The following is a 17,359-nucleotide window of genomic DNA, read 5'->3' on the forward strand; positions in this document are numbered from 1 at the left end:
GCAAAGTAATTTTATATCCTGACTGCTCTTGACCAAGATTTCTCAGCATCTCTGCAAAATGGTGAAAATGATTTCATAGGCATGTTGTGAAGTTTAGTGTTTGCAAAGAACAGAGATTTCTATGGCTCCAGAGAGCTAATTAGCTTCTGTAGAAGACTTCTGATATTCAGTGTTTGCACTGCGTGTGTTAAGAAAAGGGGTTTTTGGTAGTTCCTGTCAGGTACTGCATAGGCAGCTAATCATCCAATTTTAGGAGACAGAGTGCCAAAGAAAACAAAAGCAATACATTAAACATTTTATTAATCAAACTAATTAAGAAAACGTAGAAAACTCCAGCCAGTTATACGCCCAATAACTGGCCTCAAAAGACAGTGAAAACAATGGACTGACCAACTATTTCTTATTTACAATTCATCAAAATACCTTCCAGTGACACAAAAGCTCTAAAGGTCTGGAGAGATCACCTGCCCCCTGCCCATCGGTATTTGAGAAATCTCTTCCAAAGTCTGTATGAACTAAGTAAGGATGGAACATAAGAGAGGAAAGAGAGCAGGCTTCTGTGTAGGGAGGTACAGGCAAGATCAATCACTGTTTCTCATAGAGGAGCTGTTCAGTAGAAAATACAGATATTCCAAACCAAAGTACCTTTTAACTACAGCTCATGATTTTTATATTTTCTATGGTCTCAACACCATTTTGCACAGTATGTTTATACATTTGCAGTAACAAAAGAACAGCTTTTTAAAGGCGTGAATCAGCCTGTAACAAACAAGCATTTGTGAAGATTTTGTTAGCGTCTCTTTAGATCTGTAAATCACATGTCAGTATCTCTTTCTGAGCAGTATTTGACTATTTTGGATTGCTTTGTATGGATAGCCCACTCAGGCTACTGATGTTAATTATCATCAGTATCTACCACAGGTTTCACGTACAGCTTTTATGGATTCTTCTGCTTTGCGTTAGTAGTTATCTGCAGTGTACAAAATGGGGATATAAGTAACTGATTTATTCATTCTTTCAGCACCAGGAATATCTACAGTAATTGTACTAGTTAAAAGTCTGTGAAAAAAATAAAATCACAGGACACAGAACATGAAAGCCCATAACAGAAATGGGCAGAAACTTTGAGGACTGCTGCTGCTGCCAACCTGATGGAAAAAAGAATCTCTAGCACAGAGAAATGACTACCATTGCTGATTTGAGTACAGTGCAGGGGGTGGGGAGGGGAAGCAATCAACGCACTTTGCTATGTACTTTAAATTGTTTTATATTTCAAGTCATTATTTTGTGAACTCTATGGCCTAGTTTTTTTTTTTTAAATAAACCTTTTTCCTGCCTTTTTATAGGGGAAAAACATGAACATACAGTCTTTTTCCTTCTCTATCTATAATGTTACGGAGTTACCTCCATTAAAGGTTCTACATTACCTGGTAACCTCACCATGACATTTCTATCTTCCTTCCCAGGCAACATAACAAGGATGTCAGGTGCCAGTGCAGGCTCTCATTAAATTTAGTGGTGTCTAGCTGGAAGGAACACCAGGGATAAACTAGATTCAGTGTGCTAAAGAAAAAAAGAGATGCCTTAAAGATATCATTACTCCCAAAATACTTCAGATTATTTCAATCTTCTGTTCTAGTTTTGAAGAAACAGATGACATTTACACCAATTGGAAATGTCTCTGGGACTTCTGTTCTCACTTGAGAAAATAAAGATGGATATACTGTCTTCTCCTTGGCATCTTGTTTTGTGCCCCATCTCACAGGGAGATCTTTTCCAAACCTTCACCAGTATGGTCACCTTGTAGTGCCCAGTCACATCATGTCCAGCTGCAAATAGAAGTAACAAATTTGGAAAAAGAGGCACTGAATTCAGGTTCTTTATTTTGTGTGTTTAGCATTTAGAAACCAAAGTAAATTCAGAAATACTCATGGTAAAATATAAATGGCCTGTACTTAAACTTAATACTAAGCTGTTATAAAGTACAGAATCAAACCTAAGCCTTGGAGACAGATTTGTAATGACTCAGCAAGTAAAAAATGGCTAAAATATTTATTAAAAATCCTCTCAAAATCCTTGAATTCCAGCAAGCCTGTATAGAGGTTAATCGAGAAGTCTAAAACAACTTTTTAAAAATGATTTTTAGTTTCCCACATAAATAGCTGTTCTACATCTACAAGCTTTGTTAAATGCTATTACAGTAAGTTATAACAACCTGCTATCAAACAAGCAGCCTTATTGGATCTTTGGAAGAATGCTAGAGAACAGGATTAATCTATGTAAACATCAGCGTTACCACAGAACCCAGTGTTTATGCTTATTAAATTAGATATTTTGGTACATTTTAAAATAGCAATTAAGTAATTTTATGCGTCTCTTCCCTGCCTTAGTTCCTTGGTATTTTCTGAGTTGGGCACTCTAACCTACTGCTTTAAGAAGCTCTCTCTCACTGCACCTTTCAGTTACAATTTAATTCTAAAGCCACATCATGTCTTTATGGCACTCACCAAATCATCAACGTCACCACCTTCGTCTGTGGCAGGCGGAGTTTCATTTTGCTTTTCTTTCGGGGCCAAGAACTAAAAATAAAAATGTACTTAAATGATACTGAGAAAACTCAGACCCTTAATGTTAAATGTATGTATTTTCTTTTAACATCAAAACTAACACATCTATGATTAAAAATGAAAGGAAGAAAAGCCCAGTGATAATGAATCACAAAATGGTTGAGGTTTGAAGGAACCTCTTGAGATCATCTAGTCCAACCCCCCTGCTCAAGCAGCGTCACCTAGAGCATGTTGCCCAGGACCCTGTCCAGGTGGGTTTTGAATATCTCCAGAGAAGGAGACTCCACCAGCTCTCTGGACAACCTGTTCCAGTGCTCTGTCACCCTCACAGTAAAGAAGTTTTTCCTCATATTCAGATGGAACTTCCTGTGTTTCAGTTTATGCCCACTGCATCTTGTCCTGTTGCTGGGCACCACTGAAAATAGTCTGGCACCATCTTCTTGACACCCTCCCTTAAGATATTTGTACACATTAATAAGATCCCCTCTCAGTCTTCTCTTCTCCAGGCTGAACAGTCCCAACTCTCAGCCTTTCCTCATATAAGAGATGCTCCAGTCCCTTAATCATCTTAGTGGCCCTTTGCTGGACTAGCTCCAGTAGCTCCATCTCTCTCTTACACTGGGGGAAGCCCAGAACTGGGCACAGTACTCCAGGTGTGGCCTCACCAGGGCTGAGCAGAGGTGGAGAATCACCTCTCTCAACCTGCTGGCAATGCTCCTCCTAATGCAGGAATGAAGTTCATTGTGGTTTCCATCCTCCAAAACTATCTTAAAGCAGAGGATATTTCTTGAGACTTCCTTTTAAGGGATTGTATGGTAATGTGTGTTAAAAACTGACAACAGGAGGTGGTTCTTCAGACAACATGTAGTTAAGTTGTAGAACTACTTTTCAAAGGACACTGCAAATATTAGTCCATGGTCTCATGGGGAGATTGAACAAGTTCATGGAAGAGAAATACACTGAAGACTACTGAGGCTATAGAAACAACATCTAGCACAGGAAGTAACCGAGATGTCAATGGCTAGAGCCTGGGAAAGTACACTTTTCCCTATCTAACTATTATCAGCCACTGTCAAAGACAGGATTCTGGGCTAGATGGAAATTTGGTCCATTCTTAAAGACCATTCTTATATTCTGAAAAACGTATTTTTAAAAACAATACTGTGTGTGACTACAAAATGCTAAAGGACAGCAAAAAAAACCCCAAAAAACAAAAAAACCCCCACAACTTCCCTATTGCTATTAAGACATATGTAAGTTGACCAATGCCTTGTCTAGCAAAGATCTTAAGCACTGCATTCTGTTTCTGTGTGGAATTCAGTAAAAGTTTCCCGTTTAGTTCAATTAACATTTAACAAATGAACAAGGACATGAATTAAAAAACCTCTCAAACATGCAAGATGGTTAGAATGGTAGTCTTTAAAAATAGAACATTCATTATGTAAAGTTCTATTGCAGTGGCTGCTGATACAACTCACCATATGCCCTTCACTTAGTGTTTGGCATAATAAACAAAAGGTAAAGCTAACCAGTTCAGACATTGTAACAACAGAAATCAAATATATAGACAATATCTGGAGTACAATTACCTCTGAATTATTTTTGTCTTACTTTAACATAGTGCAAAAAATAGTAATTTATCCATAATGGTAGAAAAAAATACAAACACATGATTCAGCTGTCTAAAGTTTTAGTTATGGTCTTGTTAGCAATATCCTCACTAGTAAAATTATAAATCTTATTTTTCTCATTAAAACACACAGAACAACAAATATATAGAACTAGGAACAACCCTGCCCTGGCTAAAAAGATGGCAATGAAAAGGGAGAAGGAAGGAAAGCCATATTACGTGGCTTTTCAAGTTGCATTATGCTTAATTCAGAAACTATTTGGTTGTAGCTCTAGATGACAAAAAGAGAACGTCTGATTAGAAAAGAATCACATTAAACAATCTATAAATACCTGTTTAAAGTTTGGTAACATTTTTGTGCAAACATACCTGGCTTATAAAAGCAAACTACTGTTTACCTGAGGACTTCAATTACTACAGTCATGGAGGTCATGTCAAAGATAATCTAGATAGATAAGACCATGGTATCAACAGCACTAAAAACCTCCATGCTTCCTTCCTCAGAGGATGGGTAAATGAGGGTAATAACCATTGGTACGAACTGAAGAGAGAAAGTAGGGATTAGTAGCAAGGGATCCCTGTAAGAGCATTATCCATCTCTAAGACAATATACTTGGACGAGAAAAAGCTTAAATATCCTTTTATATAAACAAAATGTTCTGTTCCATCTCTAGGACAAGAGTGACAGCTTTAGAACATGGGCAAAACATTGAGAAGTTGCCTTCTGCATTCTCCCACCATATCAAGAGCGGATCTAATGCTTTAATGTTTGAGTCAGCAATTCTGAATCCCTGAAAAAGTCTCCCTTCTCTCACCCTCTTTCCCAGTCTCCCTCTCCCTCCCTTCCCTCTCCCCCTCCCAATTCCCTATATTAAATACAATAAGTTAATTTTGTGGAGAAGTACCAGATACCTCATCCACCAGGATTAAAAAGGAAGCATGTTGATTCCTATCAACCAAAACCAGATGTAAACAACCTCTGCCTATTTGTCTCGCTAGCCAAAGGTCAGACCTTTTCTACATCCTAAAGAGCAAAATCCAAGAGCAATGCTGAAGACCTCCTTTACAGAGAACACTCATGTTTAACATGCCGACTTCAATTTATCTTGTTGCTTTTGTAGCTGCAAAAAAATTGAGAAGGTGGCAAGGATGCAAGGAATTAGAATTTCAAGATGCCATATGTTTGTATATCTTTTTTTCCTGGAAAAAATCTCAATCTAGTAGTAATATAAAGCATATATTACAAAACTAAAAGCTAATGACATTGTCAGCTCTGAATGTTTTCTGTGCCAGAGCAAATTTCATTTTACACAGTTAATTAAGAGTCAAATGGTATTTCTGAAAGTAGCATATTTTTTCCAAAGTTTTCAAAACTAGCTTTCCCACACTAAATTAGCTAAAGAAAGCTAAAAGCTAAAGAAATTTAGGAAGAAGATTTACAATAAATTGAAAGTTGAAGTTTCCATAAAGTGCTGAATATTTCAAATTGTCTTTTAGAAAAAAAAAAAAGAAAAATCTGTTTTATGCAGTAGCAAATTACATATAATAGTTGTGCTGAAATCCCATTATCTTCCCTAAAGCAACCATAAAAAGCACTTGACAATTATGCTCTTTTAACCTATCATCCTAATGCTCTAAAAAGAGCATCTCCACTATTACAGGAAAAAAAAAATGGGTAAGGCCATTTTTTCCTCAATGATAAGTAGTAAAGAAAATATGCATGGGTTAACCTTGTTCAACTAAAAAGAAAAACTTTTGCATGTTACCTCCCTAATAAGCAGCCTTGTAAGTCTTACATTCTTCCTCAATAAACTTGAAATGTTATATCCAAAACAGTCCTGAAATTGCTATCAGCTAGTGACTTGCACATAAGAGAAAAGGCTTCTGTGTAACATAGGACCAACCAAACAGACAGCCAATTCCTTGCCCTACACACTTGCAATTATGAGCATGTGGCATATTACAGAGGTGAAGAAAACATGCACCTCACTGTATAGTGAGACATTAAAAAATACATATATATAATTCTTTGGTGAATTGTTTCAAAGTATAAATATTCTTCAGTATAAAAATCATATGAACCATTTTTGCAATCTGTTATAGACCTAGGAAAATGCTGGGGAAACCCGTGGCAGGTTTTAAGTCTGGACCAAGGAAAATTAGATTTTAGGTCAGGCCCATAAACTCAAGATAAAATTTTCTGTCCCTTCAGATCTCTACTCCATGTATATGTAGTCCTCCAGCTTCTTAAGTCATATAACCCCTCAACAGACAATAACAGAGCTCTGCAAATCAAGGCTCTGGTTTTGGATCTAGAGAGTGAGGGAGATTCATCTAGTGATTAACTGATATTGCCAACAGCCTGGCCAAACAAACAGATGTAACACATTTATTTTGAAAGGCAAGGTAACTGCCTTAAACAAACAAACAAAAAAACCCCCCCACACACTCTCATTGCTCTCTCAGCACTTCCAGGGCTAATTTCATGCCATCTCTGTTATTCCCCCGTTTTTAAAGGGAAGTTATGGTTATTACAGGAGCTTCAACAATTCACAAAACAGAATATCCTGTATCGCAACACCAGGGTTACTCCATAGCCGTGACTGTAGGATGACGTTAAACAAAAAGCCAATTTGAAGTCAGTCTACAAATGTTTCTATCCAGCTTTGCTAGGCAGCAGTAAACCTAAACCTTGCTACTCTTCATACCTTGTACTGCATTCCTACCAAGGCAGAGCATTTTTTAGCCACTGCAAGCTCACAGTTAAGACAATTATATGCTATAATGTCTTTATGGCTAGTAGAGATTTCCTTAAGGAATAGAGGCTATTTCACGCAGCATGGGCACATTTTGAGCACCAAGGGTAGTTTCAGTCTAGAAAGTGAAGTTCTCAAGAAAAATTAGCTTCTGAAGTTTCCAAGTATATTCATACTCTTTGGAATATACAGCAAAATACTGATACTCTTTAAAATGGCTGCTGGGGAAAGAATTGCTCTATACAATTATACATGATGAGAAACAGCCAGTAGGTCCTTCATGTCTACAAAAAGAATCCTGTTCTATCATCTGTAATTCATACGTGTCTTTAGCTTTTTGGATTCAGTTTTCATTTTCACTGTATTTCTGTGCCTTCTCCACCTTGAGGTCAATTGTCACAGGTGAAAAAAGTAGTTTCTAAAATACAACCTTTTACCTACTCATTGTTTCACTCTTGGAGAACTTACTTCAACTCCCTTCTGGTTAATGCTAATTTAAGGCCTGAAGTTGTAGTGATTAATGTGGCTTCTTTTAGAAAAGCTGCTTCTCTGCAAAGTACTTGGGAATTCAGCTACAGGTTTAACTTGTGGGTCTTTAATACAATGACCTTCTTTCTCCTAAACTATTTAAAATCATGGCTAGCAGCCTGATACAAGAACGTCTGTCACATCCTCTCCATGCAAAATGAATACAACTATGATTTTTGACAGCGATGTACCTATTAACTCTGAATACTGCCTTCTTTGAAACAAGAATGCACTATTCTGACTGTTATAATTCACTCTTTCATAACTGTGACATCAAGCACTATATTTCTGCATACCTGTAAATACCCCAAAACTTCTATTTCCAGAAGGATCTAATATGTTCACTAATAATAATAGCCATCATAGATTTATGCTGCTATCAATTCACAAGAGCTGCATAAAGTGGAAATTACTGATACTGTTGCATAAATGGCAAAAAAATAGCCACAACAACTTTATATTTCTGAACTGCATAAAAACTCTAGACCAAAAAATTCTTGCTTTCTGAACTCACATACCAACGAGATCACAGTTCTTTATCAACCACAAATAGTGACAGTGTTCTTGCATATATAAATAGTTTACTGCCATTCCACTAAACTGAGTTCTTTAAGTTCCTATTCTTTCTGGAGGATATTTTCAGATAATATCAGAATACGCTGCTTTCTAAAGGCCAATTAAAGCAAAATGCTGTAGTACAACCTAGGGAATTGTTTTTGCTCTGAATTGGGGCAATTTCACTTTTGTGGCAAAACAACTGTTCTTCCTTCATCTGGATCCTATTTCATTCGTCTAAAGATTTATCCACATAAGAAAGTGTTCCACAGCAAGGGCTTTACACAAAGAGATGCTCATTAAAAAATATATATATATACCTTTTCAGCTTCTTCACTAGTCACCAAACTTCCTTCTGCTTCATCTTTAGTGATCAAAGAAATTCTGTCTAAGAAAAAAAAAGAAAAAGAAGAAAAAAATCATTACAAGGCTTCCCAAAAATCCACTTAGTGTTAGAAATGAAAAAATCTTCCAAATTCCAACTTCTAAATGTGTCATCATCACTGGCAAAAAAAAAAAAAAATTGCTCAAAGGAAAACGTGACCTGCATAAATGAATCAACTATCATGATGCAAAAATAAATTAATGAGAATATTCATAAGCTTGTGGAAGTATCCATTTAGGAAACTGCTAATATTGTGACAATCAAACTAATGAGACACTGAAATCATAGATCACAGATGAAATGCTGAAAATCTATCAGAAATTACACTTTTAGTCACTGCTGGCATGCTCTTCAGCCTTAATAGCCTTAGAAAAGTTAACTCATACCATACATCCACTGACATTATGATTCCTTACAGTTTGACCACCAAAAGCAGTGGTCTTGCCTGCTCTGTTGTACCAGTGCCATCATCCCATGCAGTGACCCAGGGGAAAAAAAAATAATAATAATAATAATCTCAATTGCTTTTAACCCCAAATGTGTTCCCAGTCTAGCTCATCCCTGGCTGCAAAAAATGCTTGTGCCTGCACAAGGAAGCTGTGGGTATGAAAGGAAAGAACAGCAGGTTCAGCAGGACAAGTTTATGCCAACTTAATGTGCCCATGAAACTACATGGCACGGTTTCATGAAATTCAAACAACTTATGAAACAGATCTGCTTTGCTCCTGTTCCAAAAGCCACTTCAACTCATTTAATCTCATTCATCATCTTTTGTGGGCTTGGTGATTGAAACGGCTCATGAAAAGGTCCGGTGCATATCACACTGGGCAGAAGAGAAGGGATGGGAAGGGATGTGGCCAGAAATAGGGAAAGCAGGACTTCAGCTTTTGGTAGCAGGAAGCCAAAAGCAATCTCAGCTACTCAGTGAGACCAATTAGATTATGCATAATGCACCATGATTTTATCATCATCTTAGAACAGTCTTTTTTGTATGAAAATCTCAATTCTGCTTGTATTTGTGAATTCTTTTTTCAAAAATATTGTCCAGCTTGTTGGAAACTCTGGTCTGTACCAACCAAAGTTATAAACACGGAGCATACTAGCATTACTTTGGAAAATCTAGGTTTCCTATTTCCAAAGCTTTTTTTTTCCTCAGTTTCTTCAGATAAGTTCCCTACTGTACAATTGGATGTAGTATTCTTTGAGTGCTATCTTGCACTGTTTCTTTGGGTTGTTAAACAAATTCTGTATTTCTGAAATGGTTGAATAAAGCAGACACTAAAGAGTCTAGAGTCCTTCATTTTGAAATGTGCTATACAAAAGCATATGACTGCATTTTATAGCATGTACCATAAAGAGACACAGCTGAGCATTTAACATATTTTCCTAGCGCTGGTTCCAATCAAAGTTAGGGGTATGACGTAAAAGACTTTTTTTAGTGCATCATTTTTTTTAATTTGTGAAAATGTTCCTTTATTTACAACTTGTATAGTCTCTGAATGCCTTTTGGAATTGTACTGCCTGGTATCTCTCAGATTAATCACAAGTAGGTGTCATAATACCACATATTCTGTTTTCCAGGTTGCTTAAATACAAAATGATCAGTGACATGTTTCAATGCTATCCATGCCTTTTTTGAAGCTTAATATGGAAGAGTCTTTTTATATCTCTGCTGCATGAGTTTTTCAATTAATTTTAAAATTCATCTGAAATCATATCTTCTTCTCCTTACCCTGTAGCGTTTAACTTGTCTCTCTTCTCACACTATTAATTTACCATTTCAACAAGACTTGGCATGGCATTATGAAATATTGCTGGTATGAAATCATCAGTGCAAAAGAGTTGTGTGAAAAATTTTTTTCTTTGACATTGCAAGCTGCAGGAATGAACTACATCAGAAATGCTGCTCTGTGTTTAGTTTAAGTGTCCCACTGCTAACATAAGGTTTCCTCTCACATCATGGACAATTTATAGAAATACACTAAAAAAAAAAAAAAAAAAAAAAAAAAAAAAAGTATTGCCATCATACCCTGCATCACTATCTCCCAGAAATCAGCTAAGGCTTTATCTTCCACCTTTGACTTCAGCGCCTGCAGAAAATCATTAAAGCACTGCACCTTGGACAGCTGAAAAAAAAATAACAGCAATGATAACAGAGAAATATTGAAGTAGCCTACTAAAGAAAGCTGCTAACTTAATTCTTTATGAAGTCATCTAACGGAGTGAACACAAAAGCCATCTCAAAATTTACCAGTACAGCTTTATCTCATCACTACAGATTTAATTCTGCTAAAACCAAGATTTCTAAGGTAGGGTGAGTCACAAAAGAAACTGCATTTCAGAAAGTTGCAGACTCTCTTGTGACTAGCTTTATTTAAGAAGAAATTTGGAGAATGGCACACTTTTCTTCTCACAGGTCACAGGCCCTGTGTTTTCATGTTTAAAAGAAAACAAACAGCAGTAAATAACACCAGGGAATCTAGTCCCTCTTCCAGTGGGGATTAAAAAATAAACCAAAAAACCCCACATCACACACAAAGTGCAAGCTGTATTTCTAAACTTTCAAACAGTACAACGGATTCCAACCTATAAATCATCTCTTTTTGCTATAGCAATAATCTATCAAATTTTTCATACAGCAAGTAGGTCCACCAAGCCTTTAATTTGACAAAGATCAGACTTTCCATATATCATCATTACCTTTATGGCCTCCTCTCTGAAAACTTTGATACAATTGATGCCTTTCATGTAGTACTGCGAACCTTTATTTTCCAAAAACTGATCAATGCGGTTTGTCAACTGCTGACTCACTGAAAGAAAAGAAGAAAAGAAAAAAAAAAAAAAATCAAAGAATGCACATTTTCAAAGTGAGAAAACATTTTTACTTTATCTCTCATTATTCTATCCCACCTTGACAGGCACTAAAGGAGTTAAGCATACCCATACCTCCTCAAGCTACGCAACTCAATAATTGGCATCTAAGCTACTGAAAATTACTTCAGTCTCTATGAAAAAGCCAGGTAGGCTAGGAGGAGGGAATAGAAAAAAAATGGGGGGGGGGGGGGGGGGAGGGACACACATCTGTGGCCAAGGCAGGAAAGTTTTCTACCTGAAAGCCAAGAACAAAAGCGCTGACACTGACCTAGCTTGTTTGACAGAAAGTAAAACGGGAACAACTGGGTTCTTAAACGTGAGGGAAGTTATGTTCTATGACTCTAAATATATCCCCTAAACATCCTTTGAAATATATACATATTTCAATAGGAGAGTTAAATTTACAACAAGGATGCAACAATGTCAAAACAATAGCTGCAGGGTGATTGCAGTCAAGTCTACCTTGTTGCTACTGACATCAGAGTATACCCTGCCTTCCCCTAAGTTACCTTGATGATTCTTCAAATAGGGCAATGGTGCTCATAACCATGGAGGTAAGTGCTATAAACCGTGCATGCCTGGCAGGGAGAAGCAGAGGCAGACAACGAGACTTGTACTGACAAGAAGGGGAACAACAGCCTCACTACCAAGTGGCTCTTAAAAGGTAGGTAGCTGTAAAACACTGCAAGTGCGACAAGTGAAAATGTCAATATGAGCTATGGATGCACAAAAAAAAAAAAAATTCTGCTGTACTTTTGTCCTTTATTTTCTTCACATTTAATTATAGGTGAGGAACAGTCCAGTTTTATCCTCTGGCAGACACTTCAGTCTGGAAAAAAGACAAGTGTGATGAGGATACAAGAGTGATCTATAAAAATCACAAGCATCATGAAAAAGACGACTGTTCATTGCCTCTTCCAAAACAAGAGCAAGGAGGTGGGTTAAGAACAACCAGAAGAAAGTACCTCTCCAAACAAAAACAGTCAACCTGTGGAACTCTTTGCCACAGGTTGCTGCGGGATGCTAGAGTTTTAATGGCTTCAAAAAAATGCTTGAACAAATTCTTGGAAGAAGAAATCATCAAGGGAGATTAAACACAAAGACAACATTGCCATTCAGGAAGGAAATGTAGAAAAATATTTTGGACAAGTAACAGCACCTGCCTGCTCTGCTCTTGTATTCTTGGCAGCCAGCATTGAAGACAGGTTATTGGATTGGGAGGATCTTTAGTCTGACCTATATAGCCATTCTTACGTTCAGATGCTATGGACATGGATGTCATTACAACCGTTTCAGCTATGGAAGCATCATGACAGAAAATCATCAGAGACTAATGGAAAAGACAAGTATAAGTAAACGCCCCGAGAGGTGCACACCATTTAAGTACTTTATTCCACTCTGCTGACCATAAGCATATACAGAACTAGCTGTTACATCTATGTTCTATAAAATGCTTAAATGAATTGGGTCTGAAAAAAGAGAGTAAACCACAATGCGTTGGATGCTCTCCCACTAGCTGCTGATCTTAGCAAGTTTCTAGAAAAGGAGGCGGATGGTGATTCTGTCCAACAGCAACTGTAACACAAGAAAGTGTGCTGAAGTGCTTACTGTTCCAGAGGTGATCAACTCACTCTATTTATTTACCAGAAGCTGACAAACTAAATTGAAATCTCACTACTTAAGCTCCACAAGTTAAGTCAGTCCATTTTTTTCATGCTTAACGATTTTCTCATTAAATGTTCTAATTTCTTACAAATTGCACTAATAAAAGCAAGTCCTGCTGGTGTTTTTGGTGGTGGTGGTGTTATTTTATATGCTGCCTTTTCATTGATGTGTTAAATTAAAACCCCAGGCATTAAGAAGGTGTAATAAAAGTCTTCACTGTCAGAATGATTCCAACATGCTGTTTGGAATTATCAGATAGTTTACTTATTCTTTTGTATTTATTTATTTTTTTAATTCTCCTTCTATTTGGTTGCACTGGCAGCCATCAGAAGAACAGACTTTTTTGCTTGCTACAGACTGAGCTGTCTCTTTTTGAAGTCTATTGCAAGGAACTAAAAGAGCCCTGCATTATTTCACTATGTAATATTGCACTACAAGGTCGTAATATATGCAGGGGACAGGTTACACTGCAACAGTTATTTGAAGTGAGATTCTTCTAAAAGCTTGAAACAGCCTGGCTAAAAACAGGTCTGCTCACAGGGTCTCTCTCAAATGACAGAACAATGATTGACAAATCCAAAATAGATAAAATATCTGTGTTCTGATTAGACTATCAAATTACTTCAAGGGGTCCAAGGCAGTACCAGAGACAGTGGCAAAGATCATAGGGTTATCCAAAGCGGATTTTGTTTCTTTACAGTTAAAGGTTGAGAACCTTGCTTATTTCTTTCTTCCCTTTCTTCTACTACCTGTCATGTCCCCTTCTGTTAGTGTGAATCTTTGGTTTTGGGTGCTGTAAAAAGTAGATCTCCCTATTTTTGCAAAAAGGCAAGTTCTGCAAAGAGATCCATCTCCATCTAACTCATCTGTGAATACGAGGGCAAACTGATGCATCCCAGACAAATCTCGGATATTGGGGTTTTGAAGAGCAGGTCCTGGAGCTGTGAACTGATAGCCTGTTCAGACTACCACAGTGTGATAACCTTCTTTTCCTACCCCTCCCCATCTCCCCATCCCCCTTTTAAGGAAGTGAAATCATTAACTTCTTCATCGTGCATAAACTGGAATTCCATCAGTCCTAAAACCACCATTTTCTGCAGATCATCCCAGGAAATTTTAATCTCCTGCGTCCTTTTACTGGAGCTGATTGGTTAGATAATGTATTGAGAGATTATAGACTGGAAAATGACAAGTAAAAACCTTAGAATAGGAGAAGATCTATTAGTTCTAATAGAATTCTAATCTCTTCCCCACTGGCATTGTGAAACATTCCCTACCCTAAGATATATTAACTAGTGCCATTACTTTTTGTGAAATATGCCATTGACGATTATGTTCTCTTGTTATTCCTGAATTATTGTAGTACAAAATTGCAGTTATATTTTCATGTTTGTTCAGCTGGTTTTGATCACCATGCCAACCAGATTACAGCATAACAATAGATGAGGCTTTATTATGGTCCAAACCTAATTCCTTGTGGATAATTTTTTTTAATCCATCAGGTTAAAAAAAGTTCCTTTTGTAGACAAAAGACTCCTATTATTAACAATCTTTTGGATTATCCAGTGGTGGTGATGATAATGATTTGTATTAATGGACCGTGGCTAAAGTAAGAGTCACTGACAAGTCAGTTACAGTACCTGATAACGAATTTTAAACTACTGCTCTATTAGAATGATCATTTTGTAACCCACAGGAAGAAACTGATTCTAAACTGAAAATGGTCCTCAGCTGTGCAGACTTCCTTCATCTTTAAGCCAGCTAATCAGAAATTTAAGATCAAGAGCTGCTACTCCAGTGCACTATGAGGTGCTGTTCAATTTTGAAATGGTGTCTCTAAATGGCCTGGAAGCTGTGGATATAGATCCGAACAATTTAGGTCGGACCTCTGAAGGACATCTGCTCCCAACTCCCACTCAAACCAGGGTCACTACAGATCAGGTGGCTCAGTGCTTTATCCAACTGAATTCTGAGCATCACCAAAAATAAGAGTCTACAGTTCTCTGGGCCCCTGTTTCCATGTTAGACTACCCTCATTGTAAACAAACAAACAAACAAACAAAAAACACAAAAAACAACAACTCCCCCCCCACAACCACCAATATCTAATCCAAATTTTGTGTTGCCTCTCACCCTATTGCAATGCCCTTCTAAGAGAAGTCTGGCTTCATCTTTGTCTGCAAAGCAGACATACAGAAAACTTCAAAGTGTTTTTATAAACCCAGGTATTTGGTTTGCAAATATTCTTCTAATGACTGAATTGTTTTCATCAAATAAGTCACTGAATTCAGCCTACCTAGCAGCAGAACATGAAAATTGTCTGATATATACAAAGACATCCAATAAGACAAAAATGCTGATGACCTGCAAAGACATATGCCAACAATAAATGCAGTGAAAGTAAGTATTAAAGAAACCCCCCCCACCCCCGGTCTAGAAAGGCAGGTAATTACAGCTCTTTCTACAGAAAAACCCTGCAATAAAATATCATCCCTGTTGCAACTTCCTGATAAATTTCCAGTGCAAATCTGTCATACGCAATTCTCTTATGCATATGAAGCATCCAGTACAAAACAACCTTGTTATATATTTCACTTAAGTAGTGATTTACATGCCATGGCAAGAGTGTGACACCTCAGGCAAGACAGAATATTTGCTGAAATCTACATATGCAATTATTGACTGACTTTATTTTTCTGCAAATATCCAGGAATAAATAAAAAAAACACATACAAAAAAAGACAAAGTTGCTACTAACATTAAAAAAAAAAAAGGAAGTTTGGTACTATTTGTCACTGGACATTTTTTCTAATGCCCATAGACTGTGCAGTTGTCATTACGGATTTACCTCTTTGCTGACAATCAGCAAAATAAAAAAAAGAAAAACCTTTCGACCACAGGACTTCAGATATCATGATCCCAGACAGCAGCACTTTAAGATGTAATGAAATGTGGCCGAGAAACTTTCACAGAAAATTTTCAAACCAAAGGAAATACCATGTGTGTGTTGGTATCTTTTTTTTCCCCCTTCAATAAGCCATCTTAATTTCCACAGAATCCTACAGAAATACAGCAGCCAGCATCAGACACCGGCTCTCCAGCAACGCAGAGATGAACAGTAACTTGCAAAGAGTCCAACAAGGTGAAATGGTAGTCGCGTGGCTACTCCTTTGGCATTACAAAGATGGCAAGCACTCTGTGTTTTAGAGTCTTCTCTGCAGCCATAGCAATAAAGAAACTTGCTATATACCCTTGGGAGTAAAGATTACATTCTACTCAGGCAAACAGTAATCTATCTTATTTGCATTCATTGACAAAAATGTCAGAAGCCGTTATTAGAGAACTGCTTTTTGTGATGACTATGTACTTGTAACCTACTCAAAACAAGACCTGCATAAAATGACATCTCTGTGGCCCTGAATACAAACAGGAGTGTAAAGATATCTGGAAGGGAAATGCAATACTAGTTTCATCAGCAATAAACGTCAATGAGTAATTTGGCACCCTAGCACATAACTGATCATGTAAGCCGTAACTGGGTCCCTACAGTAATGAACCACACAGATGTCAATTAAAAGTGAAGTTGATTACTGTTTCAGGAGCTGAGCTGCCAGTCTCAGAAAACCTAGCGTTAAGATCTCCACCAATTTGAAATTTTTAGATTTTCAAAAGACTCTATTAACACATCAGTGATCAGATTCTCACTAACGGAGGACATGCCGTTTCTCCTGCTCTGGTCCGCTACGGGACTCAGTGCTCAGACATGGGTTGTCCAACCTGCACTTAGGTCTGTTCTATGAATGGCACAAAGGCAGAACCTTAATCATCAAAATCCCTGTGAAGCCACTGCAGGAGATGCACTGGTACGCCTTTTGGACGATAAATATCCTGTTAGGAGTTCCTAAAAGCTTTTTCTTTTCCCGTTGCCGTGATTTGGCTTTAATAATGGTAAAACAATAAAAATATTTTGCTGTGGGATGTGCTGTGCACTGAAAATGGTATGTGCTATTAAGTGGCACCTTAATTAAAAAGCCACTGTATTGTCAACCTTTGAAGCACAACTCTTCCTATCACTACAACTTCGCTGCCTAAAATTAAAAAAAAAATTAAAGAAGGCGATGACTACCAATCCTCAATCCTTCTTTCCTGTAAATACCAGAGAGTGGTGGAAAAGCCTTCCCCCTCTGAATAAATCTCTCTAATCTTGAAAAGTTAATGTTTTCCTGAATCTCCAAACTTCACTAGTTTCCTCTGTTTTATGTAGGAATTAGTTGTTTTGCAGAGAGGGGAGGAAGGAGAGGGATTTTCTGCCTTTTTTTTTTTGGTAATAAAAATGTAGCCTCTATTCAGTTTGGAAGACTGCACTGGATTCTCTTTTTACATCATAAAGCAGCAAAAC

At 37.3% G+C, this 17,359-nt stretch overlaps 1 protein-coding gene across 2 annotated transcripts in view; it reads right to left on the reverse strand.

Annotated features, from left to right (window-relative positions):
- Positions 1-283: 283 nt before the first annotated feature.
- The window catches only part of XRCC5 (X-ray repair cross complementing 5), a 55,122-nt gene continuing 38,046 nt past the window's right edge, over positions 284-17,359 (reverse strand). The window contains exons 17-21 of one of the 2 annotated variants that reach the window (XM_067299235.1): positions 11,122-11,231; positions 10,451-10,547; positions 8,357-8,424; positions 2,508-2,579; positions 284-1,829 (exon numbers count right to left, since the gene is read on the reverse strand). In XM_067299235.1, coding sequence (XP_067155336.1) covers positions 1,815-1,829; positions 2,508-2,579; positions 8,357-8,424; positions 10,451-10,547; positions 11,122-11,231 — 362 coding nt within the window. In that variant the 3' untranslated portion in view covers positions 284-1,814. Of the gene's footprint in view, positions 1,830-2,507; positions 2,580-8,356; positions 8,425-10,450; positions 10,548-11,121; positions 11,232-17,359 lie in introns of those variants that run through there. The other variant, XM_067299234.1, reaches the window with a different exon arrangement.

Source organism: Apteryx mantelli, chromosome 6 (genome assembly GCF_036417845.1).
Source record: "Apteryx mantelli isolate bAptMan1 chromosome 6, bAptMan1.hap1, whole genome shotgun sequence".
NCBI classification, from domain to species: Eukaryota; Metazoa; Chordata; class Aves; order Apterygiformes; family Apterygidae; genus Apteryx; species Apteryx mantelli.